Source organism: Eptatretus burgeri, chromosome 10 (assembly GCF_056783735.1).
Source record: "Eptatretus burgeri isolate ZD-2024b chromosome 10, Ebu_testis_v1, whole genome shotgun sequence".
In the NCBI taxonomy this organism is placed as follows: domain Eukaryota; kingdom Metazoa; phylum Chordata; class Myxini; order Myxiniformes; family Myxinidae; genus Eptatretus; species Eptatretus burgeri.
Window position 1 is genome coordinate 17,584,951 of NC_140970.1, and position 19,760 is coordinate 17,604,710.

The following is a 19,760-nucleotide window of genomic DNA, read 5'->3' on the forward strand; positions in this document are numbered from 1 at the left end:
TATGGCAGCATGCGCCAGAGCAGCGCGTTGCTGCGTCCACTTTCCACCGGTACTCCAGGGGCCTCCGTCTGGCCATCCCCAGGCAGATGCATGGCCTATCCCAATCTCCTTGAGATGCCGATCAACCTGCTGCAACCACGAGACACATGGTCAGCCCGTTGACCTCCTCCACTCACGAGGCTCCCTCGCTGAGAGAATCTGATGAGCAGGATCAGCGTCAGGAAAACGAGCCACATGTCCATACAGCCGCAACTGATGCTCACGGACTACGCAGGTAACAAATCTCATTTGAGTCTCTCGCAGCAACCACTCGTTGGACACAAAGTCTGACCAGCGATAGCCAAGGATTCTCCGAAGAGACCTGGTACCAAAGGAATTAAGTCTCCGTCTCAGATCCTTGGTCAGAGTCCAAGTCTCAAATCCATAGAGCAAGACTGTAAGCACCAAGGACCTGACGACTCAGACTTTCGTCCTCCCGCACATGTACCGGCAGCGCCACACCCCATGATCCAGTGAATCCATGACTCCCCAGGCTCGACTCAGATGTCTATTGACCTCTGACTCACAGCCAGCAGAGAAATGAATATCACTGCCAAGGTAAATGAATCTCTCCACAACCTCAACATCCTCACCACAAACAGGCACAGACAGAACAGCAGCATCGAAGATGTCATTGAAAGCCTGGATCTTAGTTTTGACCCAGGAAACCCGTAATCCCAGCGGCTCCGACTGCTCATTTAGTACCTCGAGAGCCCCCAAAAGGATATCTAAAGTCTCTGCAAAAATGACTGCATCATCTGCAAAATTAAGGTCAGCGATCTTGACATTCCCAAACGATGCACCGCAGCTTGATCTCTCCGACATCCTCCCGAGAATCCAGTCCATACAAGTGCTGAAAAGTGTGGGGGCCAGTACACACCCCTGACAAACTCCAGTAACAATTGGAAATAAGTCAGAGATGGTACCACCACACTTCACAGCACTCTCAGTACCAGAGTAGAGTTGAGACATCAGATTGCTCAGTTTTGGTGGCACCCCACGAAGACCAAGAATCCTCCAGAGGGCATCCCGATTCACTGAATCGAACGCTTTACAGAGATCAACATCGGCTGCAAGCAGCCCCTGCCGAAACTCTCGTCTGCGTTCGGTGAGGACACAAAGAGCAAGGATATGGTCAATCATTGAACTCATTGGTGTAAAGCCTGACTGCTCTGGACGCTGGTGCTCAAGCAGATGGTGGCAAACCCTGTCAAGAATTATCCGAGCAAAGACCTTGCCCGGCACTGAGAGCAGCATCACCCCTCGGTAGTTGTTGCAGTCCTGGCGATCACCCTTCCCTTTCCAGAGTGGGACAACAAGGCCCCTCTTCCAGTCAGTTGGGATGATGCCTGTATTCCAGGCAGAGCAGAGAACTGCATGCAACGACACGAGTGCAGCATTTCCACCAGCCTTGAGAAGTTCAGCATGGATGCCACAGATCCCTGGAGCTTTACCAAATTTCAACCAGTACACCGCAGCCTGTGTTTCCACAAGCGAAGATGGACCACAGTTGATTGGAGGGTCAGCAACAGGGATTGTAACACCCCTGATCTCCAACTCGACAGCTGATGGATCAGCACCCACCCGAAGGGACCGCCTCAGGTTAACCCAAGGTGACCACCGTCTGGTGAACGACACCTCAGCACCACTCCGACACAGTCTCCCGCAATCTGACCCGGGAATGTTAACCCGTGGTTTCCCCCTATCATCAAAGATTGGGGGTCCCGAAGGCTTCGCCCCAATTCCATCATCCGGTCAGCTGCCCTGCAAAGGGAAGCTTCACAGGAGGTACTCCCACGGAGTGAGTTTTCAGGTTTCTTTGTGATTTTGTGTTTTGCAGAATGAAGGCTTTTACGGTGGCCGGAGTGCAAATCCTGCCACCAACCTCCTAATACGAAGTAACTCAACCGTAGGAGGACGTCCGCAGACACAGTTGGGCACTAGATATGGATGGCCGTTGGTTCACAAGGAGCTCCTCCTGCCTTTGTGGAGGTGGAGAAAAATTCTGAAGGTGGAGAAAAAAAGAGTAATGAAAGAGTTAAGGTGAGCAGTGATTCGTGATTTTGGTACTTTTACCAGAAGGAGGTTGCTGGCTCACTGAAGGCCCTGCGGAAATATGGTGGGGACATATCGCACACAGAGCAGTGGGGGCGAGACCAGAGAGGTGACGGTATAAGACAAAAAGACCACCGACCTGCTTGCGGTGTGAGGGTGAGAGGCCCAAAGACTCACTCTCATCACGGGAGATACCACTGATCCTAAATGCCTTGGTTTCCACAGTGTGAAGCGGATAAAGGTGAGAGGCTGGAGCACCAGCCAGGAGGGGAGAGAAGTACTCCATCATGTTGCAGACAAAAGCTTTGTATGTGGTTGGAAGCTCAGGTGGGCCGAGGAAGGACTTTGCATGACGGACGATTCCCAGTCAACGACTGGCTTTGGAGGCCAAGTTGGAAATGTGGCTTTCCGAGGAAAGATCATGGCAAATTGTGAGACCCAGAAGCTTGAATGAAAGGACTTCTTCAAGAGGATTGTTGAGAAAGTAGATGTGGGGGGGGGGGTGGGGTGGGGGTTTCGAAACGGTCCTTTCGGAGAGACATAGTGAGAGTGTGAGATTTGTCAGGACTGAAAGACATGTTCCACGTGTTGAACCAGTTTGTGCTTTTATCCAGATCTGCAGAGAGTGAAGAAGCTGTGTCTGAGTGACGACAGATGGCACAACAGACGGTAGAGTCATCAATAAAGAGATAAAGAAGATTTTCCATAGAGTCGGAGAGATCATTGATGAAAACCAGAGAAAAAGAACAGGGCCCAGAATGCTGCCTTGAAGAACTCCAGCCTGGACAGGAAGAGTGGAAGAGAGAACTCCATTTAGGGCCACACGTTGGCTGCGACAGGAGAGGAAGTCTGCGAGCCATGAGTGGAGATGGCCTTGGATACCATAGGAGGAGAGTTTGGTAAGCAGGTCAGGGAACCAGACTGTATCAAAAGCAAGTGATATGTCAAGGGATATGACTGATTTCATGTCTGGCATTGAGGACCTCCATCCATTGTTTGGAGAGCAGAAGCACGATTTCTAGGTAAAAGTGATCTGGACTGAAACCAAATTGATGATCGGAAATCAAGTCTGTAGAAAAGGAAGGATTTAATGTCTGAAGCGATGATGGATTCCATAACCTTGCTGATGAATGGGAGAAGGCTGATTGGTCTGTCGTTGTAGGGATGCTTTGAATGTCGACCAAAAAGTTCAATTTTGGTTTTGTCTGACCACAAAACATTTCTCCACATACCTGCAGTATCATTGAAATGCTTTTCACAAACTCCATGCAAGCTTTTAGATGTATCTTTTTTCAGGAATGGCTTCTTTCTTGGCACCTGCGCATCAAGAGCAGCTTTGTGAAGGGTACGGGATATTGTTGATTGAACACTGACCCCCCATTTCGGACATAGAGCCTTGCAGATCTTTTTATGTCATTGTGGGATTTGCAATGATATCCGAAACCAGTTTGCTGCTTTCCTGGTTGCTGTGTCTGAGACCTAGGAAGGCTCCATTCAACCTTCTGGAACTCGCATATGGAGATAACAACCAATGACATGCGTCACCCACACAGATAGAAAGACGTACAGGGGCATTGCAATAGTCTTGCATCCCCTTCGGATGAGCTAAAAACACCTCGGAGAGAAGTCCTCATTAACAAACTTTGAGAGAAGACCTCATTAAAATGAGCACAGTGGGGGAAAACAAACAATCACTCTGTAAAGCTGCAAGTATAAAAGTTTCCAATATAATTTGCAAAACGACTGTTGATGCACAAGCCTCAGAAAGCATCATTGATTCGGTGCATTAACTGATGCTTTTGCAATCTGGCTGTCATTTCCAAGTTAAAAAACGGAACCTTTTGTGAAAGTGAGAATTCAGAATGTCTGCAATGAACCATGAGACAACTTTTGCCAATCAGTCTCTGCCTCCTGGAATGTTTCTCCTGAAGACCATGTTCCGGGAACCATCCAGCGTCCGACTCTTGGCATTCTGCACCTTCCTCCTCATCTACATCATCGCCTTTGTTGGAAACTTCATGCTGATTGTGCTCATAGTGTGGGAAAAGCAGCTTCACAAGCCCGTGTACATCTTCCTCGCCAACTTGGCGGCCACAGACCTCATGGGAACGTCCGCTGCACTTCCACGAGTTATGTACAATATTCTCATAAATAACTCCATCACCTTTCCAGCCTGTTTCACTCAGATGCTATTTTTGCATTCTTATCTTGCAATGGAAAGTTTCATTCTGAGCACAATGTCTGTAGATCGGTATATTGCCGTTTGCCACCCACTCCGGTACAACGTATTCATCACAAATAAAAGAGCAAATATCGTTAATGTCAATGTGATCATGATTTCATACTTTCTCTCTCTTGTTCAAGTCATATTATTGTTGCGTCTCCATTTTATTTGCAAACCAAATGTCCTCCCAAACGCAATTTGTATTAATCTCGCAATAGCAAACCTTGCATGTGAGGACGTCACGATCAACAACCTTTATGGCTCGGTGTTCATTGTTATGATGTTCGGTACTCTCACTGTGGTTGCAATCTTTACTTACTCTTTCATCCTGCGTGAATGTCTGCGTGGTGGGAGCCATTCGGAAAAAAGTAAGAAAGCGCTGCAAACTTGTTTAACGCATTTCATGGTTCTTTGCTTCTTCCTGGTTTCCGTTCTGTTTATTGCCATTTCTCTCCGAACAGCAAACAGTAAACACATCTCACCATTCGTGAGAGTTGTACTTGATTCGGTGTCGTATGTTCTTCCTCCTATCAGCAACCCCATCATTTATGGTTTACGTATGTCAAAGATCCGGCACACGATTAGGCGCTTATTGGGAAAGATTAAATATTATGTTACAGAAAACTCAATTGCTTCGTTCACAGCATCTTCCAAAATGGTTATATTGTAAAATAACTGGACAATTATGCACTTTATTATGCATGCTTTACACAGAGAAATCTCTTTTGACAGGAACTAGAAGCACCCGCGTTGAAAGATGAACGCATGCACATACACACACTGAGACCGAGCTCCTTTTATATCTGAATGACAAATGATCCCTTTCATGTGCAGCGAATGCACTCAAATGCTTCCCAAAAGTTTGGTTTTTACACACTGCGTGTATTCATGAATTTAATTTCAAAAATGACTTAATGCTTTAAGAATTAAAGGCGAAAACAATTTTCTTTAATTATGTTTCCCTCAAGATCCCACCTGACTTATTCTCCCTTTCTTGCAAAATATTGGTGGTTGTGATACGATCGGACAAAGTTAGATTAAAATTTTAATTTCTCTACTTCAGTTGTACTCATCCAATCGCAATCATTGTTCATACTTGATCCATGCCAAATAAAATTCATATTCTTATGCAGTTAAATGACTCTGTCTAATGATGTTGTTTGGACAACTCTTCCCTTGACCTTGTTCACACTGAACATATTATATTTTACATGATATTGTGTGGACAGTTTAAGCGTTTGTCAAAATTTAACATTTTCCTTAGTCAAATGATTTCTAGAACTTTTACATCTGCTTCACTGATATTTTTGTTTGTAGGCCATGTGTCAGAGTACAGGGTGTCCACAGAGTTTTGCGCCGGTAAACAACTAACTGGAATATGATACTGTGGAAACCCTGTACGATACCTGTGAATGGTGATTTGTATCTTAATGTGATAACTTTTGTGACAAAACAGTATTTGAAAACATTTCATGTGAGTTTTATATTTATGAAAATGCACACAAAATTTCAACTTGGAATCAAGGCATTTTGTGTTTTTGGGAAACAAGTCTCTTAAAATGGAGGAACGCAAGGGGCATTACTCGAGAAATAAAATTAATAAAAACGAATAGTTTTAATTTGTATTGTTTCTTAAATGTTTGGAGAATAAATTAAAGTTAATCAAAATGCAATTTGGCATGATCATGCGAGTCGTTGAATGATGTGGAGTTGACATGAACTAATAAATATAAAACTACTAAGCAATACATGCACCGATCAGAAATACCCATTCATAAGGAGCAAAAGTAGTGAAGGATTAATCCCTGAAGAATATTTATGTTGGTCGGAAATACATTTTATTTCCGAATGGGCCTTGCCCCTGCAACGTGTCAACTCGAATGTTACAATGATAAGGATGATTTAACAGAAATGATGAGAGTAGATCAGGCCCTCTGAGGTGTACCGAATGCACCGCACAGAGGAGTCAGAAGAGGCGAGCATTGCCATTGGCCATGGAATAAATTGTTTTTATAAAAGCAGGTAATTACAATAACAAATCACAAAAAAGAAAACGACAATGAAAAAATATGTAATTAACGGGACACCTTAACACCAGTTGTGAACATGTGATGTAAAAGGCTCCTTGAACACTAGAGAGCAACATCACCCCTGCAATCAGGGAGCAAATGAGGTGGATGCCCTGGGAGCTCATCAACTGAGCAAAAAAATTTATTTTTTTTTATAACTTTGACACTTTTTCCGTTGCAGTTAACGAGAAAAACAATTTCACATTATATCTAACCACTGATTTTGAAAAGAGAAAACAAAATGAAAACCATTGTACAGGCCCTTTAATATATTTTCAATTGAAAAACAAATATCATCTGGCCACATCAAACAAAATTTGTTTACAATTTGCCTGAAGAAGTTTTACAATTTGGGTGAGAGAAATAATTTATCTATCCATTCCACCATAACCTACACTTTCCCTCAAGTCCTACCATCAAATGCATGTCTAGAACACCCTTCCCCTCCCTCCTCCTGAAGTGTATGGCGACGTGAGATGAGGCTTTGCTCCCCCCCTTCAGTGTTAATATTCCCATCAGTGAAGCGACGGGTTGTATTTACTAGTTTGTAATATGGAAAAATGATGTTTCACACCAAAAATTAATTGTGTCTGTCTATCTGTGTCTCTCTCTGTCCCTCACTGCATGTCTCTCCGACAGGTTACATTTGATAGCTAGTCTATACAAATAAATATCAGTGTATGTCTCCTCCACAACTCTAAAACAATGAAACCTCGCAGCCTGAAACTTTGCATGCATGCTAAGGAGAATCCAAGGAAGTGCAAGATTGAAAATTGGCTGTTTGGGTTAATTAAAACACCCCTTTTGAAGATACTTAATGGCCTAATTTAATTATGTCCTTTATCTCAGGCACATCCTCTGTCACCACTCTCTATACTATAGGGTCTTAAGGCCTCTCCTGGGTAACCTCGCTGGGGTCTGAAGCCACCATGTTTTTTGAACTGCTCAACCATGCCTCGACGATTTCTAAAAGATAAAGTTTTTTTTAACCTTCTCCACTCATATTATCGAATGCCTGTTCATCATCACTACAAATTGCTGTACTCATCACTTGTTTAAGTGCTATAATTTTCAAATTAGGAGCTTGGAGCAATTTTATGCCTTTTATGATGCAATTTTCCACAATCTACTCTCACGGCCGAATTAAAGTACGTCATCAAAATATTATTTTGGCTTTGAGGATCAGATATTGTCCGAAATAAATGTGTCAAAATCTGGAGAGAAATCTGATAATTTAAAGAAATAACGAGTCTTATAACGAAGCCTTTTTACCTATTTACTCTATCCCCCCAGAGGGATTGCTTATCCATAGCATCTGCCAGACCTGTGTCTATATTTTTGGAGGTTTTGTGAGGTGCTCTACAAGAAATCAATGCAAATTTGGTGAAAAACGGACATTTTAAAATAAAAGTTATAACATTTGCATGCACCGCAAACACATGTACCATGTGACGCATGCACAGACGAGCAGGCAAGATGGCAGATTAATTATCTGCAATGTTTATTTCATGGGCGATAGCAGTTCAGTTAGTGTCCTGATCGGGATGTGCAGTCAGCAATTGCTACAAGGTAGAGGAACATGATTTACAAACGTTATATGGTTTCTACTTGTGAATTTCAAAGCAAAATATATTTGATAATGCCCAATTTCTGAATCGTTTGCCGTTTGAACGTGTTTTCTAAATTAAAGAGCTCAATTTTTTTTTTCACCCATGACATGATTAGCAGCAATTTATAAAGATTAATGTTTATGCAAATCTCCCCGAAACGTCGAAAATATGATTATAATACAAAGTTGTTTTTTAATTTGTTTATTGAAATTCTCCCAAAACAAGGGTGAAAGCTCCTCAAGGTTTTGGTTTTTTTTCTAGAATGTACCGTAGTAAGTAATCACACCGGTTCGAGTCTGCTGATATCGGCCAAGCACGACTGTGTGTGTGTGTGTGTGTGTGTGTGTGTGTGTGTGTGTGTGTGTGTGTGTGTGTGTGTGTGTGTGTGTGTGTGTGTGTGTGTTGTGTGTGCGATGCTCATAAACAATAACATATTCTTTCTGCTAACTCCTCTCTCTCGCTCTCTCTCTCTCTCTCTGGACATATCTAGACCTTGTGGTGTTTGTCTCTGGGCTGTGTTTTTAGTATGACTGGTAGAAAATGGATTTCAGACATTACTTTGTTTCAATCTTCACTGTCATTCTATGCAGAATCATTTTGATGAGACGGTATGAATCATAATTAATGCTCCACTACACATCTGCCTTCCCTTCCCCCAACCCTACTCATTCCACCTCCCTCCTCTCTCCCATCTCCTCTCTCCTTTGCCCTGCACCTCTTCACCCCCCCTTCCCCACCCCCACTCCTCTCTCCCTCTTCCCTCCTCTTTGACCCCCTCCCCCCTTTTGTATTACCATCAACGAAGCGACGTGTGGTATTTGCTTGTTTGTGCTAAACTAGCGAATACAACCCTTCGCTTCGCTAATGGGGACAATAAAGGGTGGTGGGGGTAGAAAGAGGGAGGGAGAGTGAGAGAGGGGAGACATGTGTAAGGTGAGAGGGGGGACAGGTGGCAAAGAGGATGACGGGGGGGAGGGGGAGCTTGGGGGGAGGTGGGGGAGAGCAACATCTCACCGAACGATGCTATTCACTGCGGGAGGGAGGGAGCGCAAGAGAGAGGAGAGAGAGAAGAGAATAGAGACACCTTGACTTTTGAAGTCCTTTTATTTTCACAAAATACAAAAAATATATATAATGACACCAACCATCGATACATAAAAGCAATGAAGCAAAGGTAGCCACAGAAAAATACGAACATACAATTTAACAAATTGGAAAAAAAGGAGGGAAAAAAAAGAGAAGAAAAATTTTTATAAAAAGAAGAAAACATTAACTTTATACAATACCCACAGTACACTTCAAAGGTATTATGAGTTGGTTCTCATGAACCTCACAAATTCCTTCCTGACACCAAGTATTGGTGAACTCATCAAGCTTTTCAGCATCTTGGGAGAAAAAAATTCTACTTTTATTCTCGCTGACATGAGAGCATCAAAGAAGCACATGACATTGCATTGCCCGATGGGTTTTCCATTTAATTTTTCTTTCCTTGAGAGATATATTGCCAGTTTGGCAGTTGCTAAGAGAAACCTCATTCGTATATTTACCTCATTAGGCTTGGCATGAAAACCAAAAATAAAGGAACGCAAGGAAAACACAATATTCATTTTGTGTGACAAAGTTAAACCAATGAAATAAAGGGACCAATCTCACACAATTAATGAAGGCATGGAACACATCTTCTATACAAAAGTAAAACGGACAACACATAGATGTAGGAGAGAAATGACTCATTAGCCTCTTGGAAGGAACTATCCAGTGCATCAACCTCTACTGGAGATCACCGGACCTTTTCCTTTTGAGCTTATCATACATAGAGTCCCATACAGGTTCAGAAGGGGGGCGGGGGGGTTCCAATCACTCTTTTTGAGCGAGTTCCTGTTGGGTCGGCTATTTCTTAAGCAGATTTCTACCCACAACCTGAAACATGCCAGAGGTGCCATAGTTTTGTAATTCCGGCTATTACAAAATGTTGGCAGAAGTCCCGACTTCTGGGAATACTGGGGAAGAGAAGATTATAAAACAAAGGTTCTTGAGCAAACAACTTTGTGACATTGGTGTCCTGCTGGCAGCACACCAAAAGGCTCTGCCAGGCGTTCAATAGTCTCTGATAAAAATCAGGGAGATGTGCGAACGCATTGAAGCAGGACCAGAAAATATTCATTGTCATATCCAAGCCATATCCAACTGCAAAATGTGAGTAGCCAGGAGATGGTTTGCTAATTGCTCTTCTGATCAATTTTTTTTACAGAGCATAGCCGAAAGGCCAATATGCAGCTCCTGATGTCGACCATACCCTGGCCACCTTCTACCAATGGACGACATACAACGTTTGGTCGTAACCATTGATGGCCTTCCCAGAAGAACTCCAACAGTTCCCTTTGCACTCCCTTTAACAAGCTTTCCGGCAGGCAAATTAATCTGTGCCATAAAAAGGAGGGAACTAAATTGTTGATTACCAGGAGCCGGTCTCGATACGAAAGGTGGGGCAGGGCTCTCTTCCACGTACTCAATCTTTCTTCCACATGTTCAGTAACACCATCCCAATTTTTCTGGCCATATTGTAGAGATCCCAGAAAAACCCCAAGATATATAACACCTTCATCCACCCATTTTAGTTTTGCAGGAAGATGTACTGGTGGGATTCGTGCCATTCCAGGTGAATTGCTTCTCACACAGGGAACCCATCTAGCTTTGTTTTTTCCCCAGTTACATTTCAGAGAGGAAGCTAAACAAAACAAATCTAAACACTTAACAAGAGTGGCAATGTTATTATTATCTTTAACAACCACCGAGACGTCATCTGCAGATGCTGATAAGGTTACTGAAGGGTACTCAGAGGATATAACAACTCCAGAGGCATTCTTCCTCAGTAACACGAGAAGTGGTTTGAAAACAAGGGCGAACAATAAGCCAGAGACTGGGCAGCCTTGCCTAATAGTGGGGCAGATAACGGCAATTTTTGAGAGGAATCGTGCAAATGATGATACAAGCATCAAATTTGGCACATTTGTTCTCCAGTGGATTCTAATCAAATCTGCCTGATTGGCCATTTGAAAATCCAAGATGGCGGCAAATTTTTCAAGATGGCCGCCAAGTTAGCCTCCCGAAGTTGACTTTTTGCTGAGAAGTATTTGTAGTTGTCCGATTTGCATGATCTAGGTGTGGACACCTATGTTTTCAAGCCTGCTGGAGTGGATTTTCCTGTTTTTAAAGCCCCCTGACACACACTTTTTCTGATTTTGCACCACTTTAATGATTATCATATGAAGCTAAGGCCTTTCTGCAACCGGGCCCTGGCTAGTAAATGTTCAAAGTTATGCATACCATGCGAATGTTCCTCCAGCTGCTACTGTCCACATATGCACCTGCAGAGTGCTGTGCAGGGGAGCCCTGACTGAAAGCACTTGCATCTCTGATTGCAACCTTTCTTACAGGAACACTTGGTCAGTTTCTGACAGCTGGCTGCAATAGGGGGTAGTGTTGTCCAACAATATGCCACATCTCTCCTTTCTGTGTCCATCCCCATTCAGCAGGACTGCTCGTGTCTGGACTGGAGATGATTGCCTGGCCCCAGATTATCCCAGCCTGATAGGCCGCACACTTTGCATGTTCTCTGAGGGCTGCCTGTGTTGGTGGAATTGAGTTGTACGGCCTCTGCTTGTGGGCAAAGAGATCCAGTCTTGCTCCGTCCACACCAGTGGCTGCGCTTGATCTGTCATACATGAGGACAATGAATCTCTCCAGCCTCTGCAGGTCACGATCACGAATCAATGTTGGATGCTAGCTGAGATTGGTGAATGTTTCAGAAACATCATCAAAGACGTTCCAAGTCTGCCATGCAGTTTTCTTCCCTTTACCGTGGAAGGTAGACAGGACGTCACATCCAGTGAACGCATGGAAGAATGGGAAACCTCTAGCTTTCTCAGGCCCTATTCCAGAAACTACCTCATGGAATGGAATCCATCACGCTTTGGCTCCTTGGCCAAAGGCAATCCACATGTTCTCAAGACCTAGTTCCTGTAAGGATGGCAGTACAGATATTGCTATGACTAGTACGTTCATGTCATTAGCCTTAATGATAATGGACTTACTACCATCCGTCGTTGAATCCCTGGCGTGTACAAATATTCGAGTGTCAGCTTCTTCATGACAACAGGAAGACACAGCATCCAGTGCCTTCCATGTGTTGCGCATGGCATCTTCTCCTCTTGTGACAATGACTGTGCTTGTCGTCTGTGCTTCACACATCTTTTCCGCAAGAAAGTGAAACAGCTCAGTCTTGTTGCTGTCATCTCGAAGAAAGCTTCTCCAGTTACTTGGGGTCTTACTGGTTCCTGTCACTCTTCTTCTGATTCCTTGCCCCCTTTTCGACCTTGCCTCGGACTTCGGACTTGACTGGTTGTACACATCAAACACTACGTCCACCCTCTCGTACCTGGCACCATAGGATTCCACCTTTGGGATGATGTCTTCTTTAGCATCGTCATCAAATATCTTTGAAGTGCGTGGAGGTAGGGCATTGATAAGTGCTGAGCCATCAATGATGACTGCATCTCCCCTTGTTTCTCTGTCTGGGATGTTCACTTGCGCTTCAAGAATTTCAGCCAGCTGTGACTTCTGACATGTATGAAGCTTGCCGCTGTCACTGAGAGATGCAGGGTGTGACTAATTCTCATGCTTGAAGAATTCTTGCAAGTCACACTGCCTGTTATGGCATGAGATGAACAGTCGTGAGAACAGATGACAGTCGTCTTTCAGGACTTTCTCCTTAGAACTTCCCCCAGCTTGCTCTTGTTTGAAGAAAGAAACAATGTCTTTCTTGATTGGATGATAGAAAGGACATTCACCTTCATTCTGTAGCCCCTCCATGAATGAATGGAACTGCTCTTTGCCCCGCTGGTGATGTGAAGCTACCATTTCGGCTAGAGTTAGGTCTGCAATGTTCTTCATGTCTAGTACCAGTAGGTCGGCTGATTCTTCTTGGAATGGGTTGCCTATCTCCTGCATTACTGCAGAGAGTGCTTTCACCTTTTCAAAGAAAGATTTCTGGGCACTCAGTGTTTGCTCATGGTGTCTACTGTTGTTGGTTGCATCTTTCATATCAGACATGGCCTCGTATCCAGCTACGAGACGACTCACTTCGGGTCCAGCGACCATCCACCTACGAAGTCTTGCCGGGTCTTCTGTCAACCCAATTGCTCCTCCGTCACCTTTGATGACTGCATTATTTTGCTCGTGGGATTGGTCGATTGCCAGGGCAGAGACTTCTCTTTCAGACTTGTGGATAATGAAATTCCCTTTGTGAAACTCCCTGGCCGCATCTGGATGTTGTTGCTCAAGCGACATCATATCCCAGAGGTGAACTGGGATCCATCGCACATAGTTGACATTGTTATTCGCAAAGAAGTAAGGCGCCAGTTCTGAAAGTGCTTCACGGTACAGGTTGAAGTACAGGACAACTACAAATACTTCTAAGCAAAAAGTCACCTTCGGGAGGCTAACTTGGCGGCCATCTTGAAAAATGGCCGCCATCTTGGATTTTCAAATGGACAATTGGGCAGATTTGATCAGAAAGCCCTGCAGAACAGAAATGCCAAATTTGATGCTTGTATCATAATTTGCACGATTTTTCTACTATCTACTATACAATAACCCCCCTCCCCCCTCCCCCTGTGTACCTGTATGGCGGAAACAAGCTCTGTTTACCTTAACCAAACTGCACACACTCTCCAGCATCGATTTGGTAACTGGAACTTGGCATGGTTCACCCTTTCCATTATGGGTCACTGCATCTTTTATGGTTCTCAAACCATTCACAGCATCTTCACTCAGATGGGTTCTCTGTGAAGTGACTGTATATTTGTTCAGTGAAAAACCCCTTTCAACATCAGCCTGTCCATGTGATATGGCCAAAACAACTTTCACAAACTGTCCAAGAATGGGGTACTTCTCTTTGCCAGTAGAGGTCTTCACATCCAACACTCTGGCCCAATATCTATCAACTCTCTGATATGAGCCTCCTTCCTCCATGAACCAGGATTCATTGATTTCATTCTCAGCCTGGTAAAGCATCCATTCACCACCAATTTGATCTATGTCTTTATCAGAAAAGATATGATGAAATTTCCGGGCAGCTGCTTTGATAGAATCCATTGATTTCTCCTGCTGTCTCATCAGTGGATGTAAGAAACGTAATCGCCTCAGCAAAGAATTGTCCAGTGGAAGGCGATTAATCAAATGCTTTGCTACAGCTGCATATGCATCCTTGACATCTGAGAAGAAACCAACTTTATCCAATGGAGTGATGTTCTTCTTTGGCAGAAGCTGTCTTGTTGATTCACCAATGGCAATGCGGTCATTGGATAACATCAGGTCCTTCTTCATAATGTCAGTATCAAGCAAATCTTGGCCTTCTTTGTCTTTTATGACTTCACATTTCGGAAATTTCTTAAGTATGTTCTTCAAGAGATCTGAGAGCTCTGAATAAAGGACATGTATGAGTGGCTCTTGAGACTAGAAAAGAGTGAGGAACCCATTAAATACACTGGTAAGATACTGCAAGAAGTGCAATCTGAGCAGGGTAAGGTCACACAGCTGTTTACTAACGTCTTTGTATCTCTGACTAGAGATAAGCAGCTTCACATTTTCTTTTGGGAGGAAGACAGTGAAGTACTCAACCAAACTTTTCCATTGCTCTATCACTCTTTTCAATACAGGGCCAATGCTCAACCATCGATTGCTAACATAGCGTAGAAGAACATGGTTCTCCACCTCCATCAAAGCTTGAATTTGGGAGTAGTCCTCTTTCCGTGATGCCGTTTGATGGAAGAACTTGAATAGCTGATCAAGAAAACTGTCTATGCCCCACGATTCTAGAACACCCATTGCTTTTCCAAATGCATTGTGTACTGTGTGTATGTTGCATGATCCTACATCAACAAGCCCATGGGAACCTGCAGCCTTGCAGTCTGCATCCATTTTTTCCCATAATGCTTTGTTTACATTAGGTCCATCCATTCCCAGCATATTCATGTTTTTTTTAAATCAAGACTATCTTCTTCCAATGCGTCTGAAAGGGTGTCCCTCAGAATTTGAGCTGTTGCATGACCCAACATCTTTGACTTCAGGTAGCGTGTGTCAATCAATCCATAATTCCAAAAACGAATATGGATATCTAGTTGCTTTTTCATCTGGTCATTAGTAGTTTCATCTCACAAGATGGCATAAAATGTAGAAGTGTTCCTAATCTTTGTAACAAGATCTTCATGAAAGAAAGAACCAAGTCCATGTGAGACTACATATGAGACTTTACTACAGTTAAGTTTCACATCCCTTGCAACATCACTGTCGGCAAACATTTCTTGAAATGTTTCAGCTATCTTATCACATGATCTGAAAGATAAATTGTCTTGTGCAACTTTCATGATCCATAGAGCTTCTGCTTTTGTAACTTTGTCCTGGTGTGAAAGAGTCCATTTTTTGGATGCTCCAGAGGTTGATGCTTGTGATTGGTTGATGATCATCCAATTTTCATTAAATTTTGTTGTATGTCGTGGCATTTTGATGAATTCATAATATGTTCTCTTGCTTGTAAAACAGATTCTACAGCTACAACTGTAAGCAGGAAAGCAAATAGGTTAAGGAATTGTATATACATGTATATGCCAAGCAACAATCCAATATACATGTATCATGAAAGGGAAAAAAACACCTAATATGCAAGTTAAATTGTTGTGAATGTTAACATTACATGTACCAGCATTACCAGTATTCCAAATAAGTACCTCAAATGGTACATCTTTTAATAGCCATTTATAAATATGCAATCACAATATGGTGTTGTCTTACACTTTCACATTAAAAAACCATCACAGACACATGAACATGATGATGAAGAGAAATGTGTTATTTTATAATAACCATGATATCCATCAATTATTTATATTTATTACCGCAGCAGAAAGATTAAAAGTGCATTAAATGACACCTAAAAAAATGCTCCAGAGGTCAGGGGTGCAAAACCCTATCAGATTTTTGGGCTTAATGCTAAAAAATCTGCTGTAGCCATTACAATTTTTAAAGGTCTGACAAAAATGTGGGAAATGTGGGATTTTTTCAAAAATGTGGGACACATTTTGAAAAATGTGGGAAATGTGGGACCACTGGGCACCCTGCATAAGCTTCCACTACATGATACAGAAAGCCATGATCTATGTGATCAAAAGCCTTTTCTAAACCAAGAAAAATTAAACCAAAGTCATTCTGTACACACTTACCATCTATTTAGTGTCTTATTCAAAAAAATGTTATCATATATGGATCTGCCTGGTATACCATAAATCTGAACAGGATGAATCAGATCACCAATTACTTTTCTGAGTCGATTTGCCAAGACTTTATAAAAAAAAATTGTATTCAGTGCAAAGCAAAGAGACAGGTCTCTAATTCTTCATTTGTCACAAGTCACTAGCCTTGGAAGGAGGGACATGACCGCTCTTCTCAGGCTTAGAGGCAGTTCTCCATGCAACAAAGATGATTCAAAGACAGGCATCAGTTCTGGGCCTGACAGGCCCCAAAATTCCCCGTAAAATTCAGCCGGCAAGCCATCAATTCCAAGAGCACTTCCCGAGTCCATTCCAGCCAAGGCTTGGGTTAATTCGTCCACCATAATTGGTGAGTCCAAGTCTCGACGCTGGGGCTCAGTTAGAGAGGAGAGGTGAGTGGATAATTGTTTCATAATTTTTATCACAAACAGTTTGTTTTGTAAATAGATTGGAGAAGAAATCCTCAACACACAACCTTTTGTCACTAGGATTAACTACAACAACTCCGTTAGGGTCATAAACAGAAAAGAAAAAAAAATATTTGGTGACTTACTAGAAGAATCTAAACAAAAAGAAGATTTACTAGTGGTTTACCTTAACTCAGGAGATCGAACACCTTTAAATATTTAACCCTCAGTCTGAGTAACAACCCAGCTGCTTTCTCGTGGATTAACTCTCTTAACTGAGTCTTATGATTGATTCCTCACACAGTAAGGCTGGTCGTGGTGTTGTCAATGAGCTTGTGAAGTTTGACATCCATGAGCAGACCAAACTGGCGAAGAAAATCAGCCCTGATGATGGGTGCAGGCAACTCAGCAATAACAAATACCCATTGAAATAATCGTCGCAGTCCAAGATCCACCGTTAAAGATGTCTCCCTGTATGTGGTGATGGGCGAGTGATTCACTGCCTGCAGCTGGATTGATGTAGGCTGGCATTTGCTTTTGTGAAAAGATGGTAAACCTCTCACTTCAGCAGCAGTATCCACTAAAAACCTGGTACCTGTTGCCTCGACGGTTATGTAGAATACACGACTACATGTGTCACTGCCAGGCTAGTCGCTGGCGTTGGAATTTCCCTGCTCTGAAGGGTGGGACTGGTATGAGCATGGGATGATGCATTTGTGAGCCTTTTCCGCATGCTTCCAATGTTACCAGCACATATGTCCAGTGTGTTGGTGGGCACTTGAGCTGGGATTGTGTCCTCTTGATCGATTTCTAGATGGACCACACCCACAGCTTCTACTCCTGACTTTCCACATGTAGTTGTGTCGTGAGAACTTGCACCTATCTTGTAAAGTACTCAAGCTGGGTTGCCAAGGCACACACCTGGTCTCTTTGAGGTGCATGTTGCTGTTGAGATTTTGAAACAGCTCCTATGTGTGGAATGGAAGACAAAGGAGAACAGACTTTCATGATCTTGTTGGCGAGGTCCACCAGTTGTTCGATGTCGACAGCCTCTTTAGTTGAGGCCAAGATCAGTTGGACATTGGTGGAAAGTCTCTGGAGAAACAGCTGCTTTAATATGGTATTCTCCAATGTATTGTCCCCAAGAAGCTGTCTCATCCTTTGCAAAAGCTGAGAGGGTTTTCTGTCACCAAGCTCTTCAGAAATGAGTAGTTGGTGTAGTATAATTTGCTCTGAAGCTGAGGTATGCCTGATGAGCTTAGCCTCGAGTTCAGTTTCACGTTCCGAGGCTGGAGGAGCAATAATGAGGTCCCTCACTTCTTGCACCATTTCTGGCTGAGAGATCCAACAACATAATTGAAGCATGTATCATGGGTGGTGACATCCCTGGACAATAACCACACTTCAACATGCGCAAACCACATTGTAGGATCGTTGGGCCAGAAGGGAGGGAATTTTAAACCAACAGTCGCTACCAGTGACGAGGGTACCTCAGCTGATGCACCTTGGTGGACGTCGTCGGTGGACATCATATCTACAGACAGATTAACAAGAGATCACGTCAGGGTCACCAATATAGAAAATACAGTTATTGGCCCACTCACCGCAAAAGGTTGATTACTTTGTCCAGTCTGAGCCGTGTCCCAAAAGCTGTTAAGCTTGAGCACGGGTGACTACTGTGATGAGTTCAATTAGAAGCGAGAAATGGCAAAACACCAATGGTCCAATTCGGAATCGTGTCCATGAGATATGATCCACTTGGGCGTCATAAATTATCAGTGTCTATTAAAATAAGCAGCGCACTAAAAGGGGTTCGATGATAGTAGTCTGATGGTTGAAAAGAACAAGGCGCTTCTGGAGATCGGGTCATGGACACGACACGCGGTATGAAGCCCCACAGGTGCAGAGAGCAAAACACTGCTGAAGGTAGGGGTGCAAGCATGGTTTAACTCCAGTAAACTTTAGTTTAACTCAGGTGAAACTCAAATTTGCAAGTCATTTTCATGACGGTGTAAATAGCGAGCCAGCAGGCAGGAACACACACACACACACACACACACACACACACAAACATCCAAACCTATTTAAGGTATCAGTGAATAGTCTTCCATCTTCTAGAAATCAAATACATGACCAGGCTCTGTTGCCACGGTCTGGTTGTGCATTTCCATCCATCCATCCATCGGGACCATACTCCGTGCAGAGCATTGGTGCTGCCAAAGCAGTGTCCTTGGCCATTGGTCACAATCCTGGACGGGTCGCCACTCCGACACAGTATACCAGCATAATGTCACTCATTTTGCCGATCTCGGAAGGATGACAGGTCGAGTTAACCCCACCTGGTATTAATTCAACAGCTGAACGGGATTTGAACTCAGGACCCTCGGATCCCAAGGCCACCACCCTAACCATAAAGCCAACACCAGGCACAATTTTGTATTTGGTCTTCTGAAAAGTGACAAACTTTCAGGTTTAATTTGGCAATGAAACTTTTGCGTTTTCTCCTCCATGTACTGATAGCAGACGTTGTACGGCAGGGACTTGTAATGGTATGGACGATTTAGTGCAATGATATAAAATTCAACAGCCTGCAGTGTACTTATATATTTATAGTTGATGAGCAGTGTTGTTTCCGGTCGGATCCATATGGGAAACTACGCTGTTTATTAACATATTGGTACAGTGAATTTTAATTATTACAGCAACCCTTTCTCAAGATATTAATTTTAATGTCAACTGGATATTTACCGCAGTTGTATTGGAAAAGAACCGTTCTTGGCCTTTGACAACAAAGCCGTGTCAGTTGCTGGGAATATGGAGATTGAGCATCTCCCTGTCTTGTGGAGAGGAAAGCTGGCTTGTGGGTATACCCGTGAGCAGGTTGTACATGCCTGAAATTTTCTGAGAGCACATTTTTCACCAGGTTGGGTCTCTCTGACTCTGGAAAATCCTCTTCATCCATTTGCTGATGACTCCAGCATGATTGGAAGAAAGCCAATTCATCTGTAATTAAGGGGATCCATTTTTTC

General features: G+C 43.2%; 2 protein-coding genes across 3 annotated transcripts in view; one reads left to right on the forward strand and one right to left on the reverse strand.

Moving 5' to 3' along the window:
* Positions 1-3,855: 3,855 nt before the first annotated feature.
* Positions 3,856-7,157, forward strand: LOC147018011 (olfactory receptor 51I1-like). Its single transcript, XM_085900068.1, has 2 exons — positions 3,856-4,875; positions 7,135-7,157. Exons 1-2 carry the CDS (start codon positions 3,957-3,959, stop codon positions 7,155-7,157), a joined length of 942 nt encoding a protein of 313 aa, XP_085756194.1. The 5' UTR covers positions 3,856-3,956.
* Positions 7,158-9,082: 1,925 nt separating this feature from the next.
* The window catches only part of LOC147018012 (uncharacterized), a 39,609-nt gene continuing 28,931 nt past the window's right edge, over positions 9,083-19,760 (reverse strand). Inside the window, exon 2 of one of the 2 annotated variants that reach the window (XM_085897206.1) lies at positions 9,083-15,614. In XM_085897206.1, coding sequence (XP_085753332.1) covers positions 12,666-13,532 — 867 coding nt within the window. In that variant the 5' untranslated portion in view covers positions 13,533-15,614 and the 3' untranslated portion in view covers positions 9,083-12,665. Of the gene's footprint in view, positions 18,266-19,760 lie in introns of both variants that reach the window. The other variant, XM_085897207.1, reaches the window with a different exon arrangement.